We start from the raw sequence: 26,093 nt of genomic DNA on the forward strand, positions 1-26,093 counted from the left end.
CCTAGAAAGCATAAGATTTCTTTGTCCCGCTTCTGAAGCTGAATGGTATAGGTGGAAAATTTTCTGCTATTAGACACAAAACTGAAAAGATGGAAGGGTATAAAGCAATTGCATGTCATTTACCATCATATTAGATTGAGATTACACAACTAGAACAGTTTGGTGAGAGATATTTTCAGTTAAATTAGAAACATGGAGATTTGCAAAGAAATTGACTTTTTATTTTTGGTGCCAACATCTATGGCTGGTTTTCAGACTGTAACTATTCTGGCCCAAAATGCGATTGAGCAGTCTCAGTTGCTGTAGTTTACAACAGCTGTGTAAGAGATCACAAGCCACTGGGAAAAATAAATTTGATCCTTTCATTTCTTGACATCCCGCAGTGTTTGTGGGGATGTCAGAGAAGCTATTGGCAAACGTGTGGCCTTCACCAGTTTTCACCATTTGAGTTCCTCCTGCTTTGGCTTCATTGGGAGAACTCATTTTGGCGGCTACTATCAAACTCTGTCTTCTTCAGTTGTATCAAGCGGCAAAAAGGAGCCATCACTTGGGAAGAGAAATCTGAGCCATGTTCTTTATTTATTGAAGAAGGGGACTGACTTATTGTTTACATTTCCTGAGTACAAATTAATGTAACAAAAGAACACTTTATTATAAGTTACACATGCACTATTCTATATTTTTAGAAACATGCTAATTCAGGAATATGTTAATGTAAGATTTATTTTTTTTTGGACAGTGGAAAATTAAAAGAAAAATAACATGTGGAGGCAAGTCACCAATATAACGTGCCAAACATCTGAAAGAATGTCACAATTCGTTTTATCACTCGTGACAAACACAGAATAAAAAAAAAGATAGATAGCCTCTTGTGCACCACAAGAGTACTTCCACAGTCCTGAACGCTGATTTTCAGGTTTCTGCATTCACAGTGCATTGATGATACTAGAATCGCAGAACAGTGTTTCTTCAAAATCCTTTCTGCACTGCAGACCGCCTTCTGCCTTGCAGGGTGGATTCCACAAATGCATGCATGCCAAATGTTTGCGGGGGGAAGAAGGAGTTTTAAAGCAGTACTGTATGTGTAGTGAATAAGCCAAAACCTCAATAAAAATTCTGTGTATTCCTATTATTTGGAAATAAGAAACTATTAAAAAGATGAAATGGATTTTGATATTCTTACAAGCATTTCATCATTTCACTACATTTAGTTTCTAAATCTTTAGGGGACAAATCTTTAGCTGTGGTTTGCTACATCTTTGCTTTGATGTACTTTTCATTTCAAATCACAGTTTCCTAGTATACAGTTAAAAAAAACAACCCAAACCAGTCATTTAACCGTTAGACTGAAGACTCCTCACAGACAAGGAATTATATTTCATATATGATCATTGCATTGACTTCTGATCCTGTACGTGCAAGAAAAATAATACATTTACTAAATGATCTTTTTAAGTCATGCAGAAAAAGTCAGTTTTGCAGAATTTTATAGGTTCTAAGACTCATAATAACCTTCAAAGCATCCTCCTTCACAGTTGTTTTGAAGAAGGAAGTTTAAGTGGGATTTTCCTGATCTGGGGCAAAGAACACAGTATTAAATTCCATATGTATCCTAACATCAATTCTTGGGTCAAGCTGCTCACTCTTGAGGCAATCTATTAAACATTGAAATTCCAAATGAGTTGAGAAAGCAACTGTTTTACTAACGTGCACAAAATTTCGTATTTCTACACCTTATCTTCAAGAGTGCCTGAAATTTCATAGATAATTCATAGGGGCTTTAGAAAAGAAATTCATGGTTAAGATTTTGTTGTTCTAGGAACAAAGAAAAATAAGACAGATACGTATGGTCTTGCAGCAGGATCTATATGATCTATATGTTGACTAATTTAGTTGAATCTTAGCTGAATGCATGTTTCATACTAAACTGTCTCAACCTGATGCCGGAGATCCATTATTCAGCTATAAGTTAAAAACAGTTCAAGTGAAAAAAATTTGAAACAATCTGTGCAGGGGTATGATTAGCTGCTTCAGTATAATTGGTTTTGGCTTGCATGGAGGAAAACACTAAATTGCTGCTATTTGTGGTATCAAATGGCTATGTTAAGCAAACAGTGTTTTTCCAGACAAAGAGATTAAAAGTCCTTTAGACTGCAGTTAACATTATGCAATCATTACTGAATTCCAGAAACAAATGTGCTACTTCTGTCCCATAACATTGTTGAGTTTTCATCTAATTACCTTAATTTATCTACATAACAATTAGAGAGGGAGAGAGATCTCCAGAGGTGGTTCAGACTTTTTCAGGTCTGACCTGTCTTGGGATCTGTCTTGCTCTTTGTTTGCTATACAGAGATCCCAGATTTCATGATTGTCCAACATAAACACCTCAGTTATATTCCTAATTTCAGTGGAGTAAACAAAGGCTTTAGCATTTGCAGTCTATTTTTTAAGTTATCATCAATATGATTGGCACTTTCTTGGTTTTTCCTACCTATTTCCCTGATTTCAAAGTCCTCTCAAATGTGGTTCCTCTTCCACAATTATCAGAAAAACCTGTAAGCCTCACAATTATTTATCTTACTGCTCAGTTAAATGACTAACATCTGCATGGTCAGGAGCTTAAAAATAGGCTCCTGAGTCTGCATTTCATTTTTTTCAGTGATATTTTTAAAGTCTTGGCCAAAGCAACAAGTAGTGTAATATAACTAATGTCCCTCATTTAATTTTATTTGCATCTGAATTTTAGGTGCCAAAACACAAGGGATTTTGTATTCCCGCTCTCTGTATCTAGCCGTGATCACCAGCTTAGGTATTCTTAACAGTTATCGATGAGTTTATTGTTGAAAAAAAATCCCAAGAACAATTGGCAGCAGGCACCATTAAGCTCCATACCTTCCTTTGATTAGCAGTTGGTTACGACTGATGCATGCATTTGAACTGAGTCTTACAAAATCTCTTCCGTTTGCAGAATAAGCATAGCTGAATATGCCAGGTTCTGCACTAGCTCAGCTTTTCCGTGACTGTTCCTTGGGCGCAGAGTTATTCTGTCTCATTATAGCAAATCTGCTCAGCAGTTACAAGGGGAAATCCTACTGTCGTAACAGCTAAAGCATACTCAAACTGCTTAACAAACTGTGGCTGATTTTTTAGAATAGTGAAAACCTCAGCCTGCTTTTGAAAAGGCATCACGCTCAGATTGTGATGGGCAATGTCATTACCACGTATTACAACAAACCGCGTGGTGTAACACGCCCTCTCTTCTACTGGGAATGATTTGCTCTTTGTAGTACATGGGCCAGGAACAAGACTCAATTACCAGAAATTCACCTCTCAAACTGAAATTTCTAGGGGGTGATTTCTTTCACTTTAACATACTAAACTACTTGGGGAGTGTTGTAGAAATATGCTCTCTTCTGTTGTGCTGCTTGAGAGCCCACAATGAGGACGTCTGTTGCAGGGCTAGGTAAACTCTTACTTGGATGAATCGGTCATGCCGTGTTAAAGCAATTCGTGCTCCTTGACCAGCAGAGCATGGAGATTTCCCAATACCTCCCCCAGGCAGCTGCTTGCATGATGTTCACAATTTAAGCTAATCCCTTTCATGCAGACTGGAGGCTTTGGGCTGAGGAAACGGTAGATAGGATTACATTGTCCTACATTATGTAGTGAGTGAAAAATAGTGAGTACAAAACCGTAGAATTTGGACAATTGAATTTCATATTCTGTCCTGAAAAGCAGCACCCATCTTCCCATGCTGACATTTTACCATCTGCTGATCAGTACCAGTTGAAAAGAGGTTTGCCTTTGCCATAGTAGCTCTACATTAGTACTGGTTGTTTTGCAATCATTTGGGGCAGGCAAATCCAACCTATCCATGCTGATGGGTGAGATCTGCAGTACTGTCTGCAGATCCTCACTGATGTGTTACCCACATCAACCAGGTTCCCAAAGTCATGGTGTCCTTTTGCCCAGCAGCCATGTCTCAGTTGAAGGGGGTGTGAGATCCTGGAGTGGACCAAGAGGCTCTACATGCTCTGACCAGCTTGTGGTTACAAGATGGTTATCTTCCCGTATAATCCTTTTCTGCAGCCTTCCCTCCTGCTCCCCAAGATTTTGCTTTTTTTCCTTCTTCAGGTCTTTCTTACCATATAGCTGTTTTCAGAGGAGCCTGATCCAGGGTTACACAGCTGCACCATAACGGACCTGACCTTGAACACAGGGAGCTGACAGAGGGTAGTTCATAGAATCATAGAGTGGTTAGAGTTGGAAGGGGCCTTAAAGATCACCTAGTTCCAACCCCCCTGCCCTGGGCAGGGACACCTCCCACTAGACCAGGCTGCTCAAAGCCCCATCCAGCCTGGCCTTGAACACCTCCAGCGATGGGACATCCACAGCTCCTCTGGGCAGCCTGTTCCAGTGTCCCACCACTGACAGCAAAGAATTTCTTCCTAATATCTAATCTAAATCTACCCTCTTTCAGTTTAAAACCATAGTTGATGGGATTTATATTGCCATGAATTACCTGTAAAACATTTTCTATGGTTATTTTGATGGTAGGATTTTAATTTTATTATTTTGCAGGCTGTTACAGACCCACTGGAGGAAAAAACATTCATGCTGCACTTGACCGGAGCTTAAAACATATTGGACTATTTGCATCCACAGTGCTAACGGTGCCAGTGCGTGTCATGAGCCACACCGTATTCTGCCTGTCTGGACACAAGACCTGCCCTAACGCTTTAAGCCTAAGAACAGATTTGACTGACGTGTAGCCAGTTCCCCTGTAGTGCTGACATGCCCCTGCACAGGGGAAAAAGTGCAAAGAGTGCCACAGTCCCTTACAAAGGAGAGACAAGACATTTAACATTCAAATATTTAAAACATAAAGAGTCTGTTTAAAAGGCCGCTCCAGCCTGAAAATAAAGAGCAAGACAACCTGGCCATAAGTTAAAAGATGAGGCATTATGGCAGAAAAGACAGTCTGCCTTGGTTACAACTTTAAGTCAGATATTCAGTTCATGAAAAAAAATCTCACACGCAAAAAGAACCCAAACTTTCAGTTTGTAAAAAGAACCCAACCTTTAAGTTTGCAAAAAGAAGAAGAGCCAGAAATCCATGTGTTAACCCCTTCAGTCAATGCTGGAGCGGCAGGAGAGCAGGCTTGGCCCTTGGTCGCACTGGTAGCAGTTGTGGGGAGCGGTCAAATGTGCTACAAAGGCTGGAAGCTGCAAGTGCAAGAACTGGAAGCATCTTCTGGTGCGCTGCAGCCATACTGGCGTGTGATGGCTGACTAGCTGCGGCTTAGCTTCTGGATTGTTTGTCTGTGACTATCTCCTGTCTGCTAACGACGGCCACTGTCAGACAACACATACACCCTGAGCACCGCCCGTGTGGTACAGTGACGCTCCCCTTAAGCATTGTCACTCAGCACACCCGGCTTCTGCAGCAGCTGGGCAGCTGGGGCAGTGCCAAGAACCCCTCCCAGTATACTTTATCTTTTGAAGTTGCCTCCTTTAGATTCTTGTCTCCTAGGCCTTATTTGGCACCCAGGAGAACATGCCAGACTGCTTTTTTTTTTGCGGATGTTTTGCAAACGAATTCCTGGTGCAGAGCACAGCTGTAGTCTGAGCTGCGCAGGACTATTATATTATACGGCTTCAAAACGCTGGGAAATAATGAGAGCTCTACATGCGAATATCTGGGGGGACTATTTAAGGGGGAGGAATGGTTCACATCCATGTTGTCTGTAGAACGTGGGGCTAAAAGGAAACTGTCCTGTACTTTACACAGGATTTATATGTCAAAGGAATTGCTTTGTACGCCCAAGAGTGAACTGACAACTATTGAATTTGGGCGGCTGAAGAACTAGTGACTCCCTGGAGTCACTCCCTGAAGTCACTCCCCGGAGTGATAAAGGGAATAATTTGAATTGACAGATCCATCTGTCTGTTCATACTTTCGCTGAATATCGCTCTGTTAGAGTGTGCAGAGTTGGTGATGTGGTCCTACGTGAAGGATTCCGTAAATGAGCTCCGTGTTATTGTGGTTGCATAGGATCTTTCTCTGTATCCCGTCTGAATTTAACACACGTTTTACTATGGATCTGGAAAAAACAATTAAGATATTTTACCACATTCAAACCTTGCTTCAAAGTAGATGTGAGCATTTACCATGTGTGAATACCTCATGAGGCTGGGAAAACCAAAGTAGAAGGATGTGACAACGACATTCACTGTGGCTGCCATAAATGGTGTTGACTGTAGAAATGGTTGTACCTTACTCTTGCTTGCTTAGTAAACATAGTTTTAGAACAGATCCTGGATTTGGATTATGTTGTTAAAATTTCAGAATAATATGTATACCTCATGCATCTGTTTTTCTTTTAGTGGGATTAAGGCATTTCTTGTTTTAGTGAGCATCTGGGTACCTGTGAATTTAAAGTATTGAAAAGATCTCAGCCTTTCCTGTGTTGTTTTTTTAGGCTTGCTAAGACATAAATATTTTATTTCTTACTTAGATTTCAGATGATGGCTTCAGAAATATTGCAAATGACTGTAGTAGGATTCAAGATTTGCTAATCAACAAAATGCCAGCTCTTACAGACAGATGTATTCAAGTAAGAAATTGAAATTAAATCTGTACTTCAAGAAACTTTCTGATGTTAGACCTGGATTATTCTCTCAACTGACTTTAAAGAAAGTTATGCAGATAAAATTTCTCTCCTAATTTTTTTTTTTAAAACTATTATCTAATTATGTTTATAGATCTTGCTCGTTGCAGTCACTTTCAGAAAATGTCAGTTATCTTGTCTTCTTTTGCTACTTGGGTATGGCTGAATTATGGTCTTCCAGTTTGAGAGTCTTTCACTTTTTTCGGTGTTAAAGCAAATAAAATATATGGGAGCAGCATTCTGCTACTGATTTTGCTCATCAAAACAGAATTTTCAGGCTTCTGCAAAAGTGATTGTCAACGAGGCCACTGTCTCGGGTGTCTGCCATACTTTATGTCTCCAGTAACTTACTTCTTTTCCTCGCGTTTCCAAACATAATAGGGAGAATTTCAGTTGTTTATATACCACTCACTATCTAGAAGCTACTGTTAAAAAGGATTATAACTATTTGAAATTGTAACATTTGGTATTATATGCAGAATATTTGATCATCTTTTGTTACGTGACAGCATAGGTATATGAATATTTTATTTCACCTTTTTCCCTTAAAAGGCTCTGGTTGAAAAATGCTGACAGATAATGTCTGTTGTCTTTCTTGACTGTCCACATCTTTCTGATACAACTTTTAAAGCTCGTGCTGAATGTTAACTTGTCAAGGTCAGCATTGAAGGTTAGTATAATAATTCACAAAATTATTTGGATGATGTATTTTTAAAATTCATCCAGATTATTTGAAATAAATAAGACTTTTTTCAACTGATTTCCCTGGGTATTTGGATCAGGCCCTTAATGTGTGTCAGATGTGTAACTTACATCTTCATACATTTCAGCAGGGAATAATGAAATTACTGCTTTAAGTCTCAAGTTGATGAGTAAATGCTGCCCATATTTCAGGCGCGTTCACATGGCTGATTGCCAGAGGATTACAGATGCTGCTCTTAAGATGATTTTGCCATTGAAGCATATTCTTGTACTGGATGTAGCAGACTGCATAAGGTACTATATCACATCCAGATTTCTGTAAACCATTGTAAACTAATTTTAGCAAAGTTAATTGTACTCATAATCAGTCCTGTTAGCACATTTTTCAGTTTTAAAAATAAATTATTAGGATGTTAATACATGTATGATAATATTTTAAAAAATATTTTATGCAAGTAGTTTTTTGTTCTTGTGTTCAAAAACCATTAATTATGACTCCAGTTCAAGCAAAGAAACCACCTGTAAATGTAATATTACTTAACAGCCATAGCATATTTTAGTGCTGGAATGTGACTGTGAGGAAGATGAAAATTATAACCAAAGACAATGCCAGTGCCACAACTCTATTAAAATTTGGATATTGTTTAATTTTGTGAATATTGAAATAATACTTTATAACCATCTAGTAATATAAGACTAAAATATAAACAAAAGTGACAATTTATTACAATTACCAAGACAACACTGTAGTTTATGTTGTAGAGGTAGGATATATTTTACGTGAAGACTGTTTTCCACTTCAGGTGTCTCATGTATCAGTAGAAACAAAGACAAATGAAAGGGCTTCCAAAGTCGCACGCTTGTTCCTTATTCTGAGAGATAGTGATGGAGTCAGGGGCAGGAGGGAACAGGGAAGGCAACAACTCCAAACATTTCAAAATCAGCAGACCAATAAAATAATATAAAGAAGGTAGAATTGCTGCTTATCTTAACATTCCTGATGTCACGTGAAGTTCTAGGGGTTCTGCTTCGATGTGTAACTAAAACACTTATTGTGCCTGTTGATGGTGTATAAAAATGTGATGCCATTGCGTGTAGAAGCATTGAGAAGTGCTGGAGTAATACCATGACATCATGTTGGTAGCTCAGCCGGGCAGGGGGGACAGCTGCCTGCATTTTCTGGTTTAACGTTTAGAAGGCTGGATTTTCCAGTCTGTTAGCCAGATCTCAGGCTGTGAGTGGGTTTGCACATGTGTCTACTGTCTCTACTGCTAAAGAACTGCAGAATTACCTTAACGAAATATTTTAAGCAGTTGTAAAGCTATTGTAAAACCAGGTAGTTTTTTTAATTGTTTTTGCAGACACTGTAAAAGTTTGAGCATTAACAAAGTTATAGACTGTAACACATCTAAATTTAGTAAAGAGTTTCTCTCAACAGATATGAAAATACAAAAGGGGAATTGTTAGTTTTTACATTTCTCTTATTTGGGCAGTGTGTTGCTATAAAAGTTCACATTGTGAGTTAGAAACATTCAGGAATTTCTCATAGAAATCAAGGGAATCGCCATACTGGTGGTAGAATCTTAACAGATTTTGAAATGCTTAGCCATCTGAATGCTCTTAGTAACATTCCTTTTTTTTTCATTGACATTTTATCTTAGTCTAAGAGTCTTAAGTTTTTCTAACTTAGTCATATGGAAATTTTTTTGAGAAATGAAAGGGGCAGAAAGAGCAAATCTAACAATTCAGAAATCTTAAATTATGCAGGGCGTATTTGACTACATGTGAAAAATGAAGAAAATTAACCGACCATGGTTATTAAAATTAAGAAATAATAGAATGTTAATAAAAAGGTGTTTAAAAATGGACACAGATAATGTGGTGGCTCGTACCCTTGGCACTTTTTCCCTGTTTAAGTGTGTTATCTTCATGTATGGTAAAGCAGCGTGTGGCCTATGTAGTCAGCTCTCCAACCCTCTCAACTTGGTTGAAAGAATTTCTATCCATCATCTACTGAATTCTTATAATCTTTGTGTATATTATGAGGTAGCAATTCATGTGTGAGACACACAATTGATTAAGTGAAACGCTCCAAGGAAGAACTCAGGTTAACTCTTCATGCAGGTGTACAGAACAACTGCTACATACACATACCACCTATGACTTTTGCTTCCATGCTAGATCATTTTTTCTTTAAATTATTTCAGTTCCTTAAATTAACAAAGATACTAAACCAAATGTTACTCTGAAATATTTGAACAGGTTCTGATATTCTCTAGATGTTTTCCAAGCTTTGTCTTTTGGGGTGCTGTCATATCTGAGTGTTGGAGCTAATGGAAGTTCTCATAATCTCCAACAGACTTATTTTCAGAAAGTTCTGGTTTTCAGCAGTTCCAAAGAGCAGCATCTGTTCAATCACGGAATCACAGAATCACGGAATCTTCAGAGTTGGAAGGGACCTCTAGAGATCATCTAGTCCAACTCCCCTGCTAGAGCAGGATTGCCTAGAGCACATCCCTCAGGGCTGCATCCAGGCGGGTCTTGAAAATCTCCAGAGAAGGGGACTCCACAACCTCCCTGGGCAGCCTGTTCCAGTGCTCTGTCACCCTCACTGTAAAGAAGTTTTTCCGTGTATTTGAACGGAACTTCCTATGTTCTAGCTTGTGCCCATTGCCCCTTGTCCTGTCACTGGGAGCCATTGAAAAGAGCCTGGCTCCGTCCTCCTTAAACCCACCCTTTAATAATTAAAGCCATTAATTATTCTGACTCCTTTTTGTGCTTAAAAGGCTATTAAAAAAATACCATTATTAATTTCTGCTTATCTACAATGTAGGCTGCTGAATGCATATTCTATATTAACTTGCATGGAGTAGGAAAAAAAAATATTATAAATATTGCCTACATTTCTCTTTTAGAATCAGAACAGTATTTCTAAGTCACATTTTTGTAAACTCAATAAACACTCATGTCGGCACAAACAAAAAGCACTTTATTGTTAAATCTCTTAAATTCCAGTCCCTCAGGTCTCTGGTTTGGTTATGGGAAGATACAGTTTACGGAGCTTACGCAGTAAGATTCAGTTTTCCGTGTACGGTCAGTGAGTGCTGGTTTGCGGAACCTCCAATGTCGTCGTTTGCTGTGTACTTTTATTTCTATAGCTGTAGCTGGGAGTGGGTACAGCCACGGGGTCCTGAATTCTGTCATTGCGGTGAGCTTTGAAGTTCCTGGGAAAGATGTGAGGGATTTGGAGATGGGGAAAAGTCAAGCACCAAACTAATTAAAAAAATTATTTTTATGTACTAGAGCTCCTTGATTTCCATATTTTGATTTCATTTGATTGCTGTTCATGGTTTGAAATATATGTGATGCTTACGCATTGTGAGTGGAATCCTTGGAAGTGCCTACGTAAGCTAGGTATCAAAAGTCTAGAGTGCTTATTTTCATAGGTCCCCTGAAAAGGCTTAGCAAGGGTTATTAAAAAAATATACTTACTATACTACATTTCTATAACAGAAGTGGAAAGCTGACCTTTCTGGTTTTTTCTTTGTTTAATTTAGATGTCATGAATTGACCTACGTAAATCTGCGTTACTGTGAAAATGTGACTGATGCTGGAGCTGAAGCTTTGGGAAATATGTCGTCATTGATATCCATTGGTATCTCTGGAACCAGCATCTGAGACTTGGTATGTGTATGATTAAAGAATGAAGAATGTGTTTACTATTTCTCTAGGCTTTCTGAAAAAAAAAAAAAGCAACAAAACCTCATTCATTTTAAAACCTGCATGGATATGAAGCAGTGGTGTTGCAGTGTTGCTAAAATGTATTTTAGAAATGTGTGTAGCACAGTATTAGCTGTATTGTCTTGTAGCACACTACAGCTGTATTAGCTGTAGTGTATAGCATATATATTAGCAATATATAGGCAGTAACCAATAAAAGGTAATTCTTAAGTTAGACCATTCTTACGCTTGAAAGAGAGAAACAGAAACTGTCAGAAAGAGGAAGTTTAGCTGCTGTGAAGTTGATCTGAAAATAATGTTAGTTAAGAAGAATTTTTTTGGTCCAGGACGATTAGGCTTGAGAAAAACTTTTACATTTGTAAAAATTGTGTTTTTCCTGAACTAGATTTTATGGTGAAACGCCCTGAATGTTAGGTCTAGTAGAGGCACTGCTCTACACTGTGGGCTAGAAAATAATTGCTAGTGAAAGAATTACTAACAAGGTATCTTCAATGTGTCAAGTTGCTAAGACTCTGGAAAGCAAAACAGTGAGCGTGGGAGCCAGGTTAAACATCACAGGCCTTGGCATTAGATGTTCTTGGCAGGTCCTGCCTTGTGCGCAGGGTTCAGAGCCAGTTCTGCTGTTTCTTTTACTTTTGGGGCAAACCCTTTTCACTGGACACAGAAATCTAGGAGAAACCTCGTGAAGAAAACGTGCCATAGAGACTATTCACTCAGTCACTGTTCAAACAGAATTCTGGCCAGGAAGTTTATTATTTGGTTCTAACGCAGAATTTGTGCAAAAGTAATTAAAATACACAAAAGTAATTAAAATGCCTATATCTTTTATGGAGGCCTGAAAATAATTAAAAAAAAAATTAAACTAAATAAAGAGGGTTGGTAAATCCAAGATGACTTCATTTAATGTAATCAGTTAAAATATCATAAACTTATATCTGAATGAAATTTATAATGCCTTGAATTACAGTCCCACAATGTTTCAACATAAACGTTTTTGTTCTCCTTGCCTGCCACAGCCAGTCTTTTAAAACGCTGTGTTGCTTCTCGCTCTAGTTTTCACATAGCACAGCCCGTGACCTCGGCAATAAGCCAAGCTCTTTTGCTTACGCTGCATTTCTAAGGCTTTTCAGCTGCCTCCCTCCCACAAGACAGATAAATTAACCCGGAAATTGACCATTCATCATTTTTGTAATTTCTGATCCGATTGCTAGTAGTAGCTACAAAACCGGTACGGTTTTTGCTGTTCATTGTGTTTAAGTATGTAACATTCACACTTGTATAATAAATGCATTTTCTAATCTTAAAACATTGATAACAGGAAATCTAGCAGTCTGCTTTGTAACAAGCTACTGTTTGTATGCTTTGAATTTATATTACACATTTTATTCCCATCCAAATGAAGTTGTACTAAGATCTCTTTCAATTTAGATGTCGTAGGTGTTGCATTAAAAACGTAGCAGAAAGCACAATGTTTCATGTGCAATAACCGACACCATTATGCTGTGCTGATAAAGAAACGCTGCAAGGCTCATGTGCTTTCCTGCCGTCCGGGCAGTAGACCTCCACTGCTTTTGCTGCCTTGCTGTGTAGAATGTGCAACGCAGATTTGCACTACAGGACAATTTTCCTTTCTGGGTTTTCAAATGACAGCGGAGTCATTCTGCCCATCAAAGCAGAGCAGAATTTACTGCAATAAATATGACATATACTTAAGGGAAGGACAGAGGAGTAAAGATACAGTAGAGTCAGATTTTCTTACAGATTTGTGTTTCAGGTATGACTGGCAATGAAAATGGAAGTTTTTTCACTGTTGGCGCCTTCCTCTTCCGTAGTTACTCTGGTGCCCAATAAGTGAATGTACCTGCTGCAATATGTCTTTCATTCAGGGAATGTGTAGCATTTGGAAGAAATATATTGACTCTTAGAATTGTCCCTGACAAGACATCTTGTTAATAAAAAAAAATAAATTACAGTACCCTGTAGACTCACAGTAATTAAAAAATGTAGTGCTAATAAGAAATACATTAAAAGTCTCTCTTACGTCTATTATAATTATTATAATATTTTTTATAATAAGTTTATTATAAATATTATAATACGTTTATTATATAGGAGAAGTTTATTATCCTTGTCCTGAGTCTACTCATCAACAGAAAGAGTGGAAATGGATTGAAAATAATTGTTGCTTGTATTCAGATGTTCGTATTGTGTAGAAAGTTATGCATTTTACATAGAGAGAAAATGCCTAGGCAAACTTCTGAACGCGACCTATAGAGTAAGGCAAATAACTCATTGCATGTTTAAATTGTGTGTGCGCTTAGGTGTCCTGCTAAATAGGTCAAAGACCAGTCATTAACAAAATCAGTATCCTTCAGTGACGAGGATGTCAACTTTATGCATATGAGAAACTGGTGGCATACTGAAGAAGTTACTGTACTTTTCTCACTAGGGCTTCGACTATATTGCTCTGACTCTCATAAAATATATAACATTAAATAAAACCCTACCACAATTACTTTTTAAATATTAATTTATTCACTTAGTTATTTTAGCGTTCATCCTTTTACATTTCAGAATATATTTCCTTTTTCATTCAAAATTGATTTTTTAAAAATAAATAACACGCATTTTTAAGTTTCAATATTTTTTTTAATAGTACGAAGGACATTTGTTCTGGTTTTGTCATTCCTGGAGTACTAGAAACTGTTTTTTTTAGAGTTATAAACAACTTAAAAGAGACTTAGATATGAAAAGATTTGCAACTTAATGACAACATTTCTTTTTAAAAAAAAAACCTGCAACGCCAGAGCAAAGATGTTGAGTTCTTTGAAAAAGTCACCTTTAAACTCTTTGAGAAAGCTCCTTTTTTTCTAGCTAGCCTCCCATCCCTCATTGTTTTCCCTCACGTTTTGCTCTTCTAAAGTCCCTGGAAGAGGGAGTTTTTAAATTGCGGGTTTGCTGAACAGGTTCATGAATGCATTCATAATATCACAAGTCATTTTAGATATCACTGTAAAGGTATTTACAATATATGCAAGGTGTTTAAGCTTTTATTACAGAGCTGGAAACAGTAGTAGTTAGGGCCAAAACCTGTTTGTCTTTCTTATAAAAGCAGACTCAGTGGAAATGCTTCCATGAGCCTGAGAAGCAGCTCTAAGCTTTATTCTCATACTCTCTCCATATTTTTGTTAAAATGTCTTGAACTTTTTCTGATGTCCGTATGATACAGCTTCGGCAGCTTTGCTCCACCTCTGAGAGTCTGAAAGCGTGCAGCTGCCTGGCTTTTCTTGTTTCAGCACAAGTTGCCGATGCGTATGGCCTGGACCACCCATCTTCTTGGGACATAAAAAAAATATGACGTATAGAAGTGAAAGGACATTGTCTTAAATCGAGCAGGATTTAGACAGAAAAAGTACAGCAAAGAATAATAAAAGGAATTGTTAAAGAACCTTAGTTGACTCCTGAGTTATATAGAGCATCCATCAACAAAACCAGTAGATGCCCTGACATAGAATCAGGGAAGCTTAATATCAGTGGTGAATTATATGCAGTGTAATAATGAGAGAGAAAAAAATAGCCTAAACCATAAAAAATAGGTAAAATACTCAAAAAAATGCAAAGAACTCGGATGCACTTCTGAGATCAAAGATAAAAAGGAAATATGAAGTATATAGAGAAATATTCCTTGCAATGACTGTCACGCAGTAAATACTCTCTCGTAATAACCTAAGGCCCCATTCTCTCTTCTGGCTGAAACGCCTCAAGAATTATCTGTGGCATCAAGTCAGTCGCAGGTATTTTTTTGTGTGCTATGTGTAGTTACTATGTAAAGTTGAAGATAATTTGTAATTGTTGGGAGCTCTGGAGTAGTGATTATATTGACATATAAAGCTGGCTCAGCTATTTTCCTCTGATATTTTTGTATTTGGTGATCTCCAGATCCTGGCTGGTCCTGAAGGCCAGGCTGCAACATTAACATTTGCTAATATTGCCAAATAGATCACAGAGAAAGGAAAAAAAAAAGTGACATTTTGTCTTCCCATAATTATCTAGAGTAATTTGTTTGCACTCTTTGTGGGATTCTGAATCTATGGTGACTTGAATCCATAGCCTGGCTCCACATTTTGGTCTGTTAGAAAATTAGGCCAGTGGAACTGAAGAAGAGCCTTGTAAAGGTTAAGAAATATTATGAGGCCTAGTAGGTATAACCAGCAGCAGACTGCAAATGACTTAGTAGTTGCATTTGATTTCCAAACGATAGGATGTGACAAATCACATGCATTCCCAAGGCTGGAAAAAGGAAATGTTAAAATATATTAGTGGGCTCCAAATTCAGACATTAGCACTCCAATTTGCTTGGGGGAATAGAGGAGAATTTGACCTGGAGACTTAGGAACTTAATTCTGCATAAAAATAGGAAACACTAACACAGAGAGTGATTGCAATCGATGCCAGATGTGCTAACACCTTGAGTCCCAAAGAAAACAAGGAATTAAAGGTACTTAGCAATGTTGCAAATTGGGCTCAGTATTTTTACAGGAGATTTTGTTATAATGGAAGCCCTGTCGTCTGGACTTAGTGTCAAGAAACGTTGGCAACCGTATTTCATAAGTTATCATCTGGTCTAAATGCAAATGGTGTTAGGTACAGAAATCAAATTTTATGGTACGGATTATGCAGTCATACAGGGGAATTTCTGCACTGTGATAGAAAAATGTTCTACAGTTCCTGTAAACAGATCTGACACAACTTTGTATTAGCTCAGGTGTTGGAAACGTTGTAGCTGCATTTGATTAAGAACTTACCCATTTTCCAGAAGGTTTTTGCTATCTGACACCAAACTTTATTCTGCCACATACGTAATGTTATTGGCAAAGTGATACTGCATTATAGTAGTTAAATCCTTCCCTTCTAGTGTTTGATCAATGAAACCAGTGCCTGACTGTGGGTAAGCTGTGCAGAAATCTGAATGTTTCAGAGGATAAGCTGTGTCATTTAATACTAAATGCTCAGAAATGGAAGGTGGGAGATGCCTCTTAAGAGCTGTCTTCCAAGATTGGAGACACTTTGGGTCTATCTGTTTGGTTTGGGGTTTGAACAGGAAGTAACATCTGTATATCTCTGGAAGATAAAGATACATTACAGATGCTGACCTTTAAGGTTACAAAGAGATATATGAACAGAAATATCCAAAGAAGTTGAAAATAGTGTAGCACATGGTTATTGTTAGCGAGAGACAGTACGTTCACTGCAGTCTGCAGTTGAAAGGCAGAGTCTTGCAGCTTGTGAATATAAATAATAAAAAGTTGTTCTTTGGTATGCCATAGCCTCAGAGGGCTTTTCTCTCTAGCACCGGTTGGTGCAGTAGGTACTCATTTTCTCATCTACAAAAACCTTGGTGAAGTAATAGTAAATGATCTGCAAATGTTTGTAGGCTTTACCTAACAAAGTAAATGAAATGAAACAAAAATGTAAAAACTGCTTGAAATAAACAGCTGTTGGAGAAGAATAGGAAGTTTCTTTTAAAGTTGTTTTCTAGATGGAAATGGTAATATACAAGATATACTAGAGATGCAGGACAAAGTCTTCCCTTTGTCAATGGCAACAGAAGATTGATCCAAGATACGTGGGGTGATTTCTTTATGTTAAGGGAGAAATATATTTTGAGAAACACAGAGAGTGGGTGATCCTCGTCTGTATGCTGCACGGCATGTGTTTTGCTAGCATCTATTTCCAGGAGTTCCAATGATAATGGGATAGCTCTGACCGTATCTTTCAAAAATGTCTGGAGGCTTAGTATAGAAGATAAAATTCTGTAGAAACAGGGGATCCCTGATGTAATTTATCAGGGAATATTACTGAATAAATCAGTCTAATAAAGTCAGTCTAATAAAACTAGTGATAATTGACTTCTTTGTATATATGTTAAATACAAAAATAATAGTTAAAAATTTCATATAGATTAGACTTCCTGTGTGGAGCTTGTTTGAAGAGGTTTATTTTTGGAAATATAAAAGTTTCGTAGTTTTTCTATGTGATAGACAGTTCCTAATAACATTCCTTGTCTTCCCTGTCTTCACTCTTTCCCTTCTCAAATCTGGAATTATTAATGAAACACCTCAAAGGAGACCTTGATTTTCATTGAAAAGAAACCTACTTATTCTGTGATTCAATGTCACCCTAATCCTATAAAATGATTATAAATTAACTTTAAACTCATAGCAGCATTAGTTGTCATGTAGCAAAAAATTATCTTTGTAATATTCTTTGGTACATTAAAGTGGTGCCACTTTTAAATAAAGAAAAATGCAAGAAGACATTATGAAATTATTCTATGATTTTGTGTCCGTGAGGTCACACCTATCACTATCAGTCTCTGCTGTAAGGAATTCAAGTTCTGACATAACCCCATTTGGGGTTTAAGTACATAATTGGGTTTTTTGGCCTTGAATAGGAGTGTTCTGGTCGACAAAAATTTGAAATCTGTAGATTTTCATGAAGCTGTTGAAAGTAATGGTCACCACATAACTGCGTCTGCTGAGAAAAATGCAAATGTCTTTGTTTTCGTAAGTAGCCAGGACTGGAAATCTCTTTCATTGTTCCATTTTTTGTTTTTATTCAGCCTGTGAGGTTTCAGGAATTTGCAAAATTTGAACTCCAGCCACACTCTTCCAGCATTATCATTACACTATCCACATCTGGATTCCAGACACTATTTACTTAGGCTTATTTTTTCAAGACGATATTTCCTCTCTGTGCAGTGCTGTTTGCTGTCTAATTGTAGATAATTTATTAACCATATGGAATAAAATGATAACTTTGTTTTTCAGTAAAGTTGACTATTGATATGAAGCACAGAGGTATTCTGCTGTGACTATCAGAATACATTTTACAAAATCAACATTTAATCCTCCTTCAGATTAGAGAGTTTAGGTTCAGAACATGGTCCTGCTACTGGTATACAAGCAGAAAAAACACAAAGCACCTTTTTATCCTTTTGCACTTCTAAAACAGGAATTTACTGAAGTTTTCACCTCCCTATTGTCTTGAATACGGGGGTTGTTCAGGCACCTGTGAGTGTGAATGCAGCATTTCAAATCTTGTCTTGTACCACAGCTGTAGGCATAAAGCCCTTACCGGTAAGCAAATCATAAAGGCAGCAATTTTAAGATGTTATTTGGTTTTGGCAAATAATGCTTTGTTCTTCCAACAAAAAAAAAATTGTGAAAAGTTCTTTCAAACCCAAATTTTGGAGGAGATCTGTAAATGTATTTTGCTTTATGAGAGTCCTGGTCTGTGTCCTGTGTTAGTATTTCACAGCATGCGACTTTTCTTCAGTTTCTTTCTTTATGAACAATGAGGGAAATCTAATTTTTTGCTTTCTCAATTGAATTATTTCTGCAAAGAATTCTTAACCCTTGTACAAACTTCAAGCAAAAATCAAAAGATAAACTATATGCATTCTGCTGAAAATAACGTCTTCAGAGGTGCTATAATTCTTAGATAGAAGTTTTAATATATAGGCATTGGATATTATTGACCATCTTAACATATAATTGCATGTATTGATTTTTAAGATTAATTTTTCTGGAATTTTTTTAGGGCTTGACAGCCCTTAGCTGCCATGGAAAAATAAAGAAACTTTCTATACTAGAACGCAAAACCATCAGAGATACTGGGATTCATGTAAACCTTCACCTCTTTTCTTGGTGTTTCCTGGAAGCCTCTGTATTTCTTCAAATTAAAGATGTCCAAAACTGATCTTATTTTACTCTTTCTTCATTACACTGTTCTACGCTCTCACAAATGATTCTTCTCTTTCATTCCTTCACATTTTTTTCTTATTCTTTCCATGAATTTTCATGAGTCTTGAATTATGCCCTCTGCTTGACTCCGAAATTCACTCCACACAAGAGTTAATTTCTACTGAATTGTACTGTGCAAATTGCAGTCTAAATTGTTTGTACTATCATTTCTTTCTTGCTCTACAAATCCTTCACCAATTTCTATCTAAAACATACTTTTCCCATTGCTGCTGTGGCCTTTCAGGTCTTGCTTTCTGCTTCCTTAGTCAGTCATTTGTTGAATGCCATATTTAGATGACTTAGCAAGCCCAGCTCGATGCGGTAATTGAATTTCTTTTAACGTGTTACACTTGGTTCCTCACGTGCTGCTGATATATTGCTACGCATCATTATCTCTTGGTGATACAAAATATATCTCAATATATGTCTAAAGGCGTATTTCTTACCAGCATAAATGGTATGATTACTATGATTAAAAATAACAAATTCTATTTCAATAAGGAATGCTTTTGCATCTTCTCCAGATTGATGTCTTAGCTGTTTTATGGGAAAAATAGTACAAATTGCACTGTGTCATTATTTGAAGAAAACCTTTAAAAAATGTCCTATGAAAACATCAAATGCATAATTTATTCATATCTAATGATGAAACTATTCTGCTAGAAAAGCGACTAAATGTATTTTAAGCTATATGTTTGAAATATTGATCTCTTATGCTAAACACCTCATCATGCTCACAGCAAGACATCTATTGAATCTCACTAAACTTCACTTTTCCCATTGTTTTTCTTTAGAAAATTATTATATACAGTGGTTTTGAAATTTAAATATTGCGTCTGTGAAATATAAAGCTAGATATCGTTCTTAAAAGAAAAAGATTAGGTTAAAATGTGTATTTTTTAGTGTTGTGATCTTAAACTTAGCCTATGAACTTACAAATTTCCCAGGGTCAATAATCTTTATAAAGTAATCGGACAGGAAATCAGTTAATTTGTAGAAAGGCAACTTAAAAATTGAACTTGCCACAAAAGCAGTTATTTGCATTGATAGTAAGTTATGAAGTTACACAGTGAGAAAATATTTTCTCCTTTGAATAATCAGCAATTATCATAGAAGTATTAATACTAATACAGTATTTTAATTTCATTTTACAATGCTTATTTTTTTTCTATTTCTGATTTACTGACTCTTGCTTTTTTTAAATTAAAGTCAACAATGAGACTTGCCATCCAAATATTTATTAGACTTACACTATCATCACAGCAGTAACTACATACTAAATTCTGATTTATTAATACTCATTGTCTTGTTTTGGTAAAATCAGTTATTTGGTGTTACTGTAATTCTTTTTATGGGTAAAGCATTGCACTGGAAACTGGAAAAGATTCAGCGAGGGTAATAGGGACGATCAGAGGTATGGTACGATCTCCATAAAAGGAACAGATAAGTAAGCAAGGAACCTGCGGTCTGGAAAGGAGATGGCTGAGGGAATACGACAGAGATCTGTCACAAGTGGCATGGAAAGGGTGGATAGGGATCAACTTCTCGCTGTTCCCTTCCATACATTATCTAGTGGGCATGAACAAAGAAAAGGAGATGTTTCCAAAATGTATAGTTAAGCTGTGAAATTCCTTATCACAGGTTGCTTGAAGTTTAACTAAATCCTCATGGAGATTTGACAGACAACAGCTTTGTTTTTCAGACCATTATAAGAAAGAAACACTAGTTGATAATTTTACAGTAAAAAAAAGAACCATCCATCTTGTTAGGACGGAGAGAGGATTTGCATCCAAATAAGAGCACTTTTTTCTGTAGCTGAGAATTGTTCCTAACAATTATAGCAGAAACACTTAAATCATTTTTTTTAATGATAAAAACTTCATGCCCATAAATACTTGCAGATCATAAGGCCGCAGGTACAGGCAATGCCATCACGTAATCCCAGTCTTCAGCTTCTACATTTTTTCCATTATAAAGCTCCAACATCCATCATTTTATAGCCATATAGTGTAAGAATGAGTCAGTTGTTGCTGCACCACAAGGGATACATCTGGATTGAATCTTGTTACCCAACATACACGTCAGGCCATTAGGATTCGCTTCTTTAGGGATAATTCTGACTCGCCTTTCATGAATGTCCTGTGTAAAGGTCCATGTTTTTAACCGAAACAATGACCAAGTATGTACATCTTGTGCACATCATGGGAAGTCGTGCAGTGCTAGTGCTGCTGCTTTCAGAGGGGAATATTCACTTCTGCATTGCACTATGCTTATGGCTAAGAAACTATTTCAATTGTCTCACTGTTCAAAAAAAGACTGAAAAAAGAAATGTTCATGCTTTCTGTGTCTGCCATATGAATTTGAACTTTTTGAGGAAGAAAGCACAGCAGGGAGTACACGTAGGAGTTACAGAAGCCGTGTTGTCATGGATCTAGGGAGGGCAGGAGGAAAACGAAGGGGTAAGGAAGTAACTTGAAATGAAATGGCAGGTCCTTCTTTGTAAGTTGAATCTATGGATATTATGGAAAATTTTTAGAGAGTAACCCCACTGCACGCTGCACATCTTCGTTATCCTTTGATTATATGAAGAACGTTTAAATTATGTGAAAAGAAGATGTATATTAGGAAGGCTTTACTAGCACCATTAAGGTAAATTGCTGAAAGTTATAAAATGCCAAAAATAATGTTGACTGTACAGTGCTAATTCATTTACTCGTTCCCATGCATTATAACAGTATATAAATGCTTATGTGATCACCTACTTTATAAATAGGATCTTTGTTCATTCATAATTCAGATGATGCTCACTTAATGAGCAGCAATTTAGTATTTTATGTTTTCATTGGTGCTTGTGTGTGTCTTCAAGTCTTATTTACCCAGAATTAAAACTGTGCAAATAAGTTAGAAAATGGTGTTATTATTTCCTTCATATGGTATTCAATTCTTTGTAGTGTCTAAATGTTTTTCAAACATTTTTTACCTTCTCAACCTCTTCTGTTATTTTCTTTACAGGCATAGAACCAGGGATACAGAAATGAAGAGGGCAAACAAAGCTCTCTTTGATTTCCTTTGATTGATTGATTGCAAGTATAATTTTAGTGCTATTTGCAAAATAATGTAGGGGCAGACTTAAAGTTATGAGCAAATTCTGAGACTAACTTTGAAGGATATTTTAAATATGTATGCAGACAAACTATGCCAGTAAAAACAAGATAATCGTATCTCACAGGCACTGGAATCTTGGCTTCAGCCTGTGCTACATACCCTAGCTGAGAATGCAGTGATTAAGTCATCACATCTGAGGCCTAATTCTGAAGGGTGTGCAGTTTCTCCTACGCATGGCATAAAAAACATAAAAAAAACCCCACTGTGTTTAGAATGTTTCTGCGTTGCAGGTAACACCCGGTAAAGCTAAGACTGAAATAGGAATGTTACACAAGTCAATTTTTATAAATTCAGAATTGTCCACTCTAACTAGGCCTAAGTTAAAGCTTTCCCATCCTGCTATTTGTAAAATAAAACAAGGCCAAGACGCACTGCCTTGCTGCAGCTATACTGATAGACAGAGAACATGAAGCTTGACTGAGGATACAGACGAAAAGTTCTAAAGTTCCGACCTATGAAACAGATTTCAGACTTAATAAGCTGTTTCTTTACATCTGTTTATATAAGACTTACAAAAATCACGCACAATCACAAACTTTTGGGTAATCAAAGAGCTAACATTTCCCAGTGATCACCGTGTGTTAGTGCCCGAGTTCCTGTTTTACATGAGGAAAAAAAGCTGTGAGTTAAAGGCAGTAGTCTGATTACTATGGAGTTTTTTTCAGAATGATAAGTACTAGGTAAGTATTTCCTTCTTTCCCCTGTAGAGGTAGAATTTCCATTCCAGTAAATGGCAAATTACGCTGGCCTTAGGCCAAGATAAGCAGGCCTGGAAGATGAGCTCAGTGACAAATTTAAGGCATCTCACCGTCGTTTTAGGCTGGACATCACAGGAGAGGAGAGATTCTCACTGAAGCTAAAAGCTTTGCTTGAGCAGCAAAATGTGTGATGCTCACCTCATGGCACCATTAGATGAAGAAATACCATTTCAGGTTGATTGGTTCTTGAGTTAACAAATCTACAGGCTCTTCAAGAGAAGGTTCCTGCAAACACAAATTACAGTCTACCTTCTCTGTCTCTTTGGAAGCTTAGAAGCGAATATTTTCAGTTTTGAAAAAGATTCAGGCCAAAGGATAAACAAAGTTCCAGAGTGCAAAGGAGAAAATCTCTGTGGGCTTTCATAGGCATCTCGTTGCAAAGAATAAATGTGCGTAGTATGCCAAAGTTGTAACTACCCATGAGAAACAAAGCTTTATGTGGGATTCTCTGATGCTATTTAAACTACACACTTTAAAGTGCATTTTGACAAACATTTTTGTTCATACAGCTGCCTGTCAGCGGTGCAACTATCAAATGTAAGATGAAAAATAAATGAACACATGGAGTTGATCAAATTGTCCCTTTGCAAGGAAGTGTAGAACTCATGTAGAAACTGGAATGTCTTAACAATAGCAGTAGTAATAACAATAGTAACAATAATACTGCCTTTACACCTTTTTATCACTTGCCATCTGCAGGTCACCAAAATGTTTTGTAAACAGCTCTTGCAATTTCATAATGCATGAAGTTATCTCCACTCCATTTTATAAGCTGGGAAATGTCACTGAACAGTTTGGTCTGTTATTTTCAAAAATGATCTGTTTTACAGGCCGTACGAAAAAGCTAACACACCTGAGTCACAAAGGTGCTGTAATTGAAGTCAGTAGGATCTGCAGGTGCGTATTTGGTCTATAAATGAGGACAGAAATTGTAGTCAACAGGAATCACGGCAGGAATTACATGGCTCCTCAGCCACAGTTAACTGGCCTGAGCTCCACAGCGCAAATCAGAACCCTGAACTCCCAAGTGACACTCCTGCCATCCTTACCCAGTCCTTTCCAAGAAAATAATGTAATTTATACAGATACAGTTGTTTGTTCATTTTTGCAAAAAATAAGAAGAAAAGCTAATATGCACAAAAATGTGCGTTTCCGGAGAGTAGAAGAATAAATGTATTTGGGGCGGGCCCTTTAAGCACAAACCTTTAGGTTCTGGGTTGTGCTCAATTTAAAGAACCCAAATTTAACGTATTTCAATATGTAGTGAAACTTACGTGAATGTTAGTCTAATGAACACATAGTATAATATATAAGCAATGGAAGATAGCCTCTTAATGCATCTCTTCTTTTTCTACTGACATTCACAGCCAACGGCTGAATGACTTCACTCCTAATAAAGGGTACCTAGAAAACTGCAGCGCCTGAGGTGGATCAAAAGATTGCTGTAAATGTATCATAAATCGAGAAAAATAGAGCAGGCATGTCACCTAAGAATGATTGGTTTGTTTGTTGCTCTTCCAGGAGTTCTGCGAGGGCACAAAACACCTGGAACACTGCCACGTCTCTTCCTGCCCTCAGCTGACGGATGGAGCTGTGACAGCGATGGCATTTCACTGCCGCACACTCACATCTGTCAACAGAGCGGGTTGCCCAAAGGTATGTATAAGAAATGGGGCAGTAGTTCTGGGATTGCTTGTGCAAAGAAGTACTTCGGATTTCATTCAGAAATTTGACCTGCTGGCATCTGCGTCCTGTCACAATTCTACAATGAACTCAACTAATTCAGAAATCAGAGTTTAACTGACTTTCCATGAGTTTTGAGTTCTGAGACTTGGCTCTTGAGAGTGTTTGGCATTCTTTGAATGGTTACAGTTACAACATAAAGGTGTCCATGCTGGATCAGGTAAAAGTTTGTCTCTCCAGGCGTTGACGTCTAGGGAAGGGTGAAGATAGAAGGGCCTTTAGCGATACTTCCTGCAAACACTCTCTCAGCTTCTGGTGTTTTGGGTGTTTCCAAAGGGTGGTGTCTTTGTTTTAATAACTCTTGGTATTTTCATTCATGGAAAAAGTTGTTGTAGTGTTGCTTCCATCACCATCAAGTGGGAATATATAAGTTTAGTACTACTTTTAGAAAAGTTAATGTTGAACTATCCTTTAAAATTTCATCGTATTCATTGGACCAGTTTCCCCGCTTTTTCCTACTGTAGTGCTCATGTCCTGTTTCTTTCCACAATAAGTCCGCAGCCATTGCTTGTCCCTGCCTTCCTCCCCTCCAACACCCATCTCCATCACCCTTGACTACCCTTTCAGCCCTCCACACACTCCTCACATCCTCTTATGCACTGCAGTGGCTGAGCACCTTAGCCTCCTGGCCAACTAGTTTGAACTGACCCAGCCGACTAGTTAGCCAGCCCTAAATTATACACATTCTGATTGGTTTGTTAGCCTTCCAAAAGTTCCTAAGTTTCTCAGATTCTAGGCCAAAACCCACAGGCCGTCTCTCAGATCTGGCAGGCCAAGGAAGTTGCTCTGTGTCTTACAATAGCCCTTGCTTTATATCTTACAGATACCTACTGTCCAGCATGAATTATTATATACCTGGGTCTCCTGTATCCTTTGCCTTTAGATAGACATTAAGCTATTTGTCCATAATAACAGTGATAATCACAGCTGGCATGGAGATCTTCCCAAAGCAGTTGAAGTTAGGTAGTTTTGCAAGCAGACCCCTATAAACCCCTATAAAATGGCAGTAGATACACTTAGGCTGGAAAATGGGAGAGTTTCTAATTATCAGAGCGGTGAATTGTAGAACAGCATCGTGTGAGAGGAGACAGGGGCCAAGTATTAAGGAATGTTAGGATGGCTCTTGATAAAGGAATGAACTGGGTCATTTTCTGTAGTTTCTGCGAATGGGAACAAGAAGTAGACTTAGCGACCTAATAATCCCCTTCCAATGCTTTGTTCCTAGATGGTATCTTTTCTTTAAACGGTTATAAAGCCAATCTGTTAACTGCTAATACCCTACTATTTTCAGAAAAGAACATCAAGACTCTTTCAAATAAACCTACACACAAGTTTACAAGTCTTTCTTTGACTTGAGTCCAGCTTGCAACTCCATAAAACGAGATGGGTACACCTGTGGTTGTTAAAACTAATGGGTCTTTCAAATACTTTGGCAATCTCTGGTGTAAATTGAGGGGATCCAGCTGCATAGTAAGGAAATATTTTCCACTCAGAGACAGTTTAAGA

General features: G+C 37.4%; 1 protein-coding gene across 1 annotated transcript in view; it reads left to right on the forward strand.

Moving 5' to 3' along the window:
- The window catches only part of FBXL13 (F-box and leucine rich repeat protein 13), a 39,304-nt gene that overhangs the window by 4,222 nt on the left and 8,989 nt on the right, over window positions 1-26,093 (forward strand). The window contains 6 exon segments of the mRNA XM_063327182.1: window positions 6,521-6,619; window positions 7,226-7,343; window positions 7,507-7,669; window positions 10,933-11,059; window positions 18,719-18,802; window positions 24,366-24,500. Of these exon segments, the coding sequence (XP_063183252.1) occupies window positions 6,521-6,619; window positions 7,226-7,343; window positions 7,507-7,669; window positions 10,933-11,059; window positions 18,719-18,802; window positions 24,366-24,500 (726 nt within the window).

The sequence above is a fragment of the Chroicocephalus ridibundus genome, chromosome 1, assembly GCF_963924245.1.
Source record: "Chroicocephalus ridibundus chromosome 1, bChrRid1.1, whole genome shotgun sequence".
In the NCBI taxonomy this organism is placed as follows: Eukaryota; Metazoa; Chordata; class Aves; order Charadriiformes; family Laridae; genus Chroicocephalus; species Chroicocephalus ridibundus.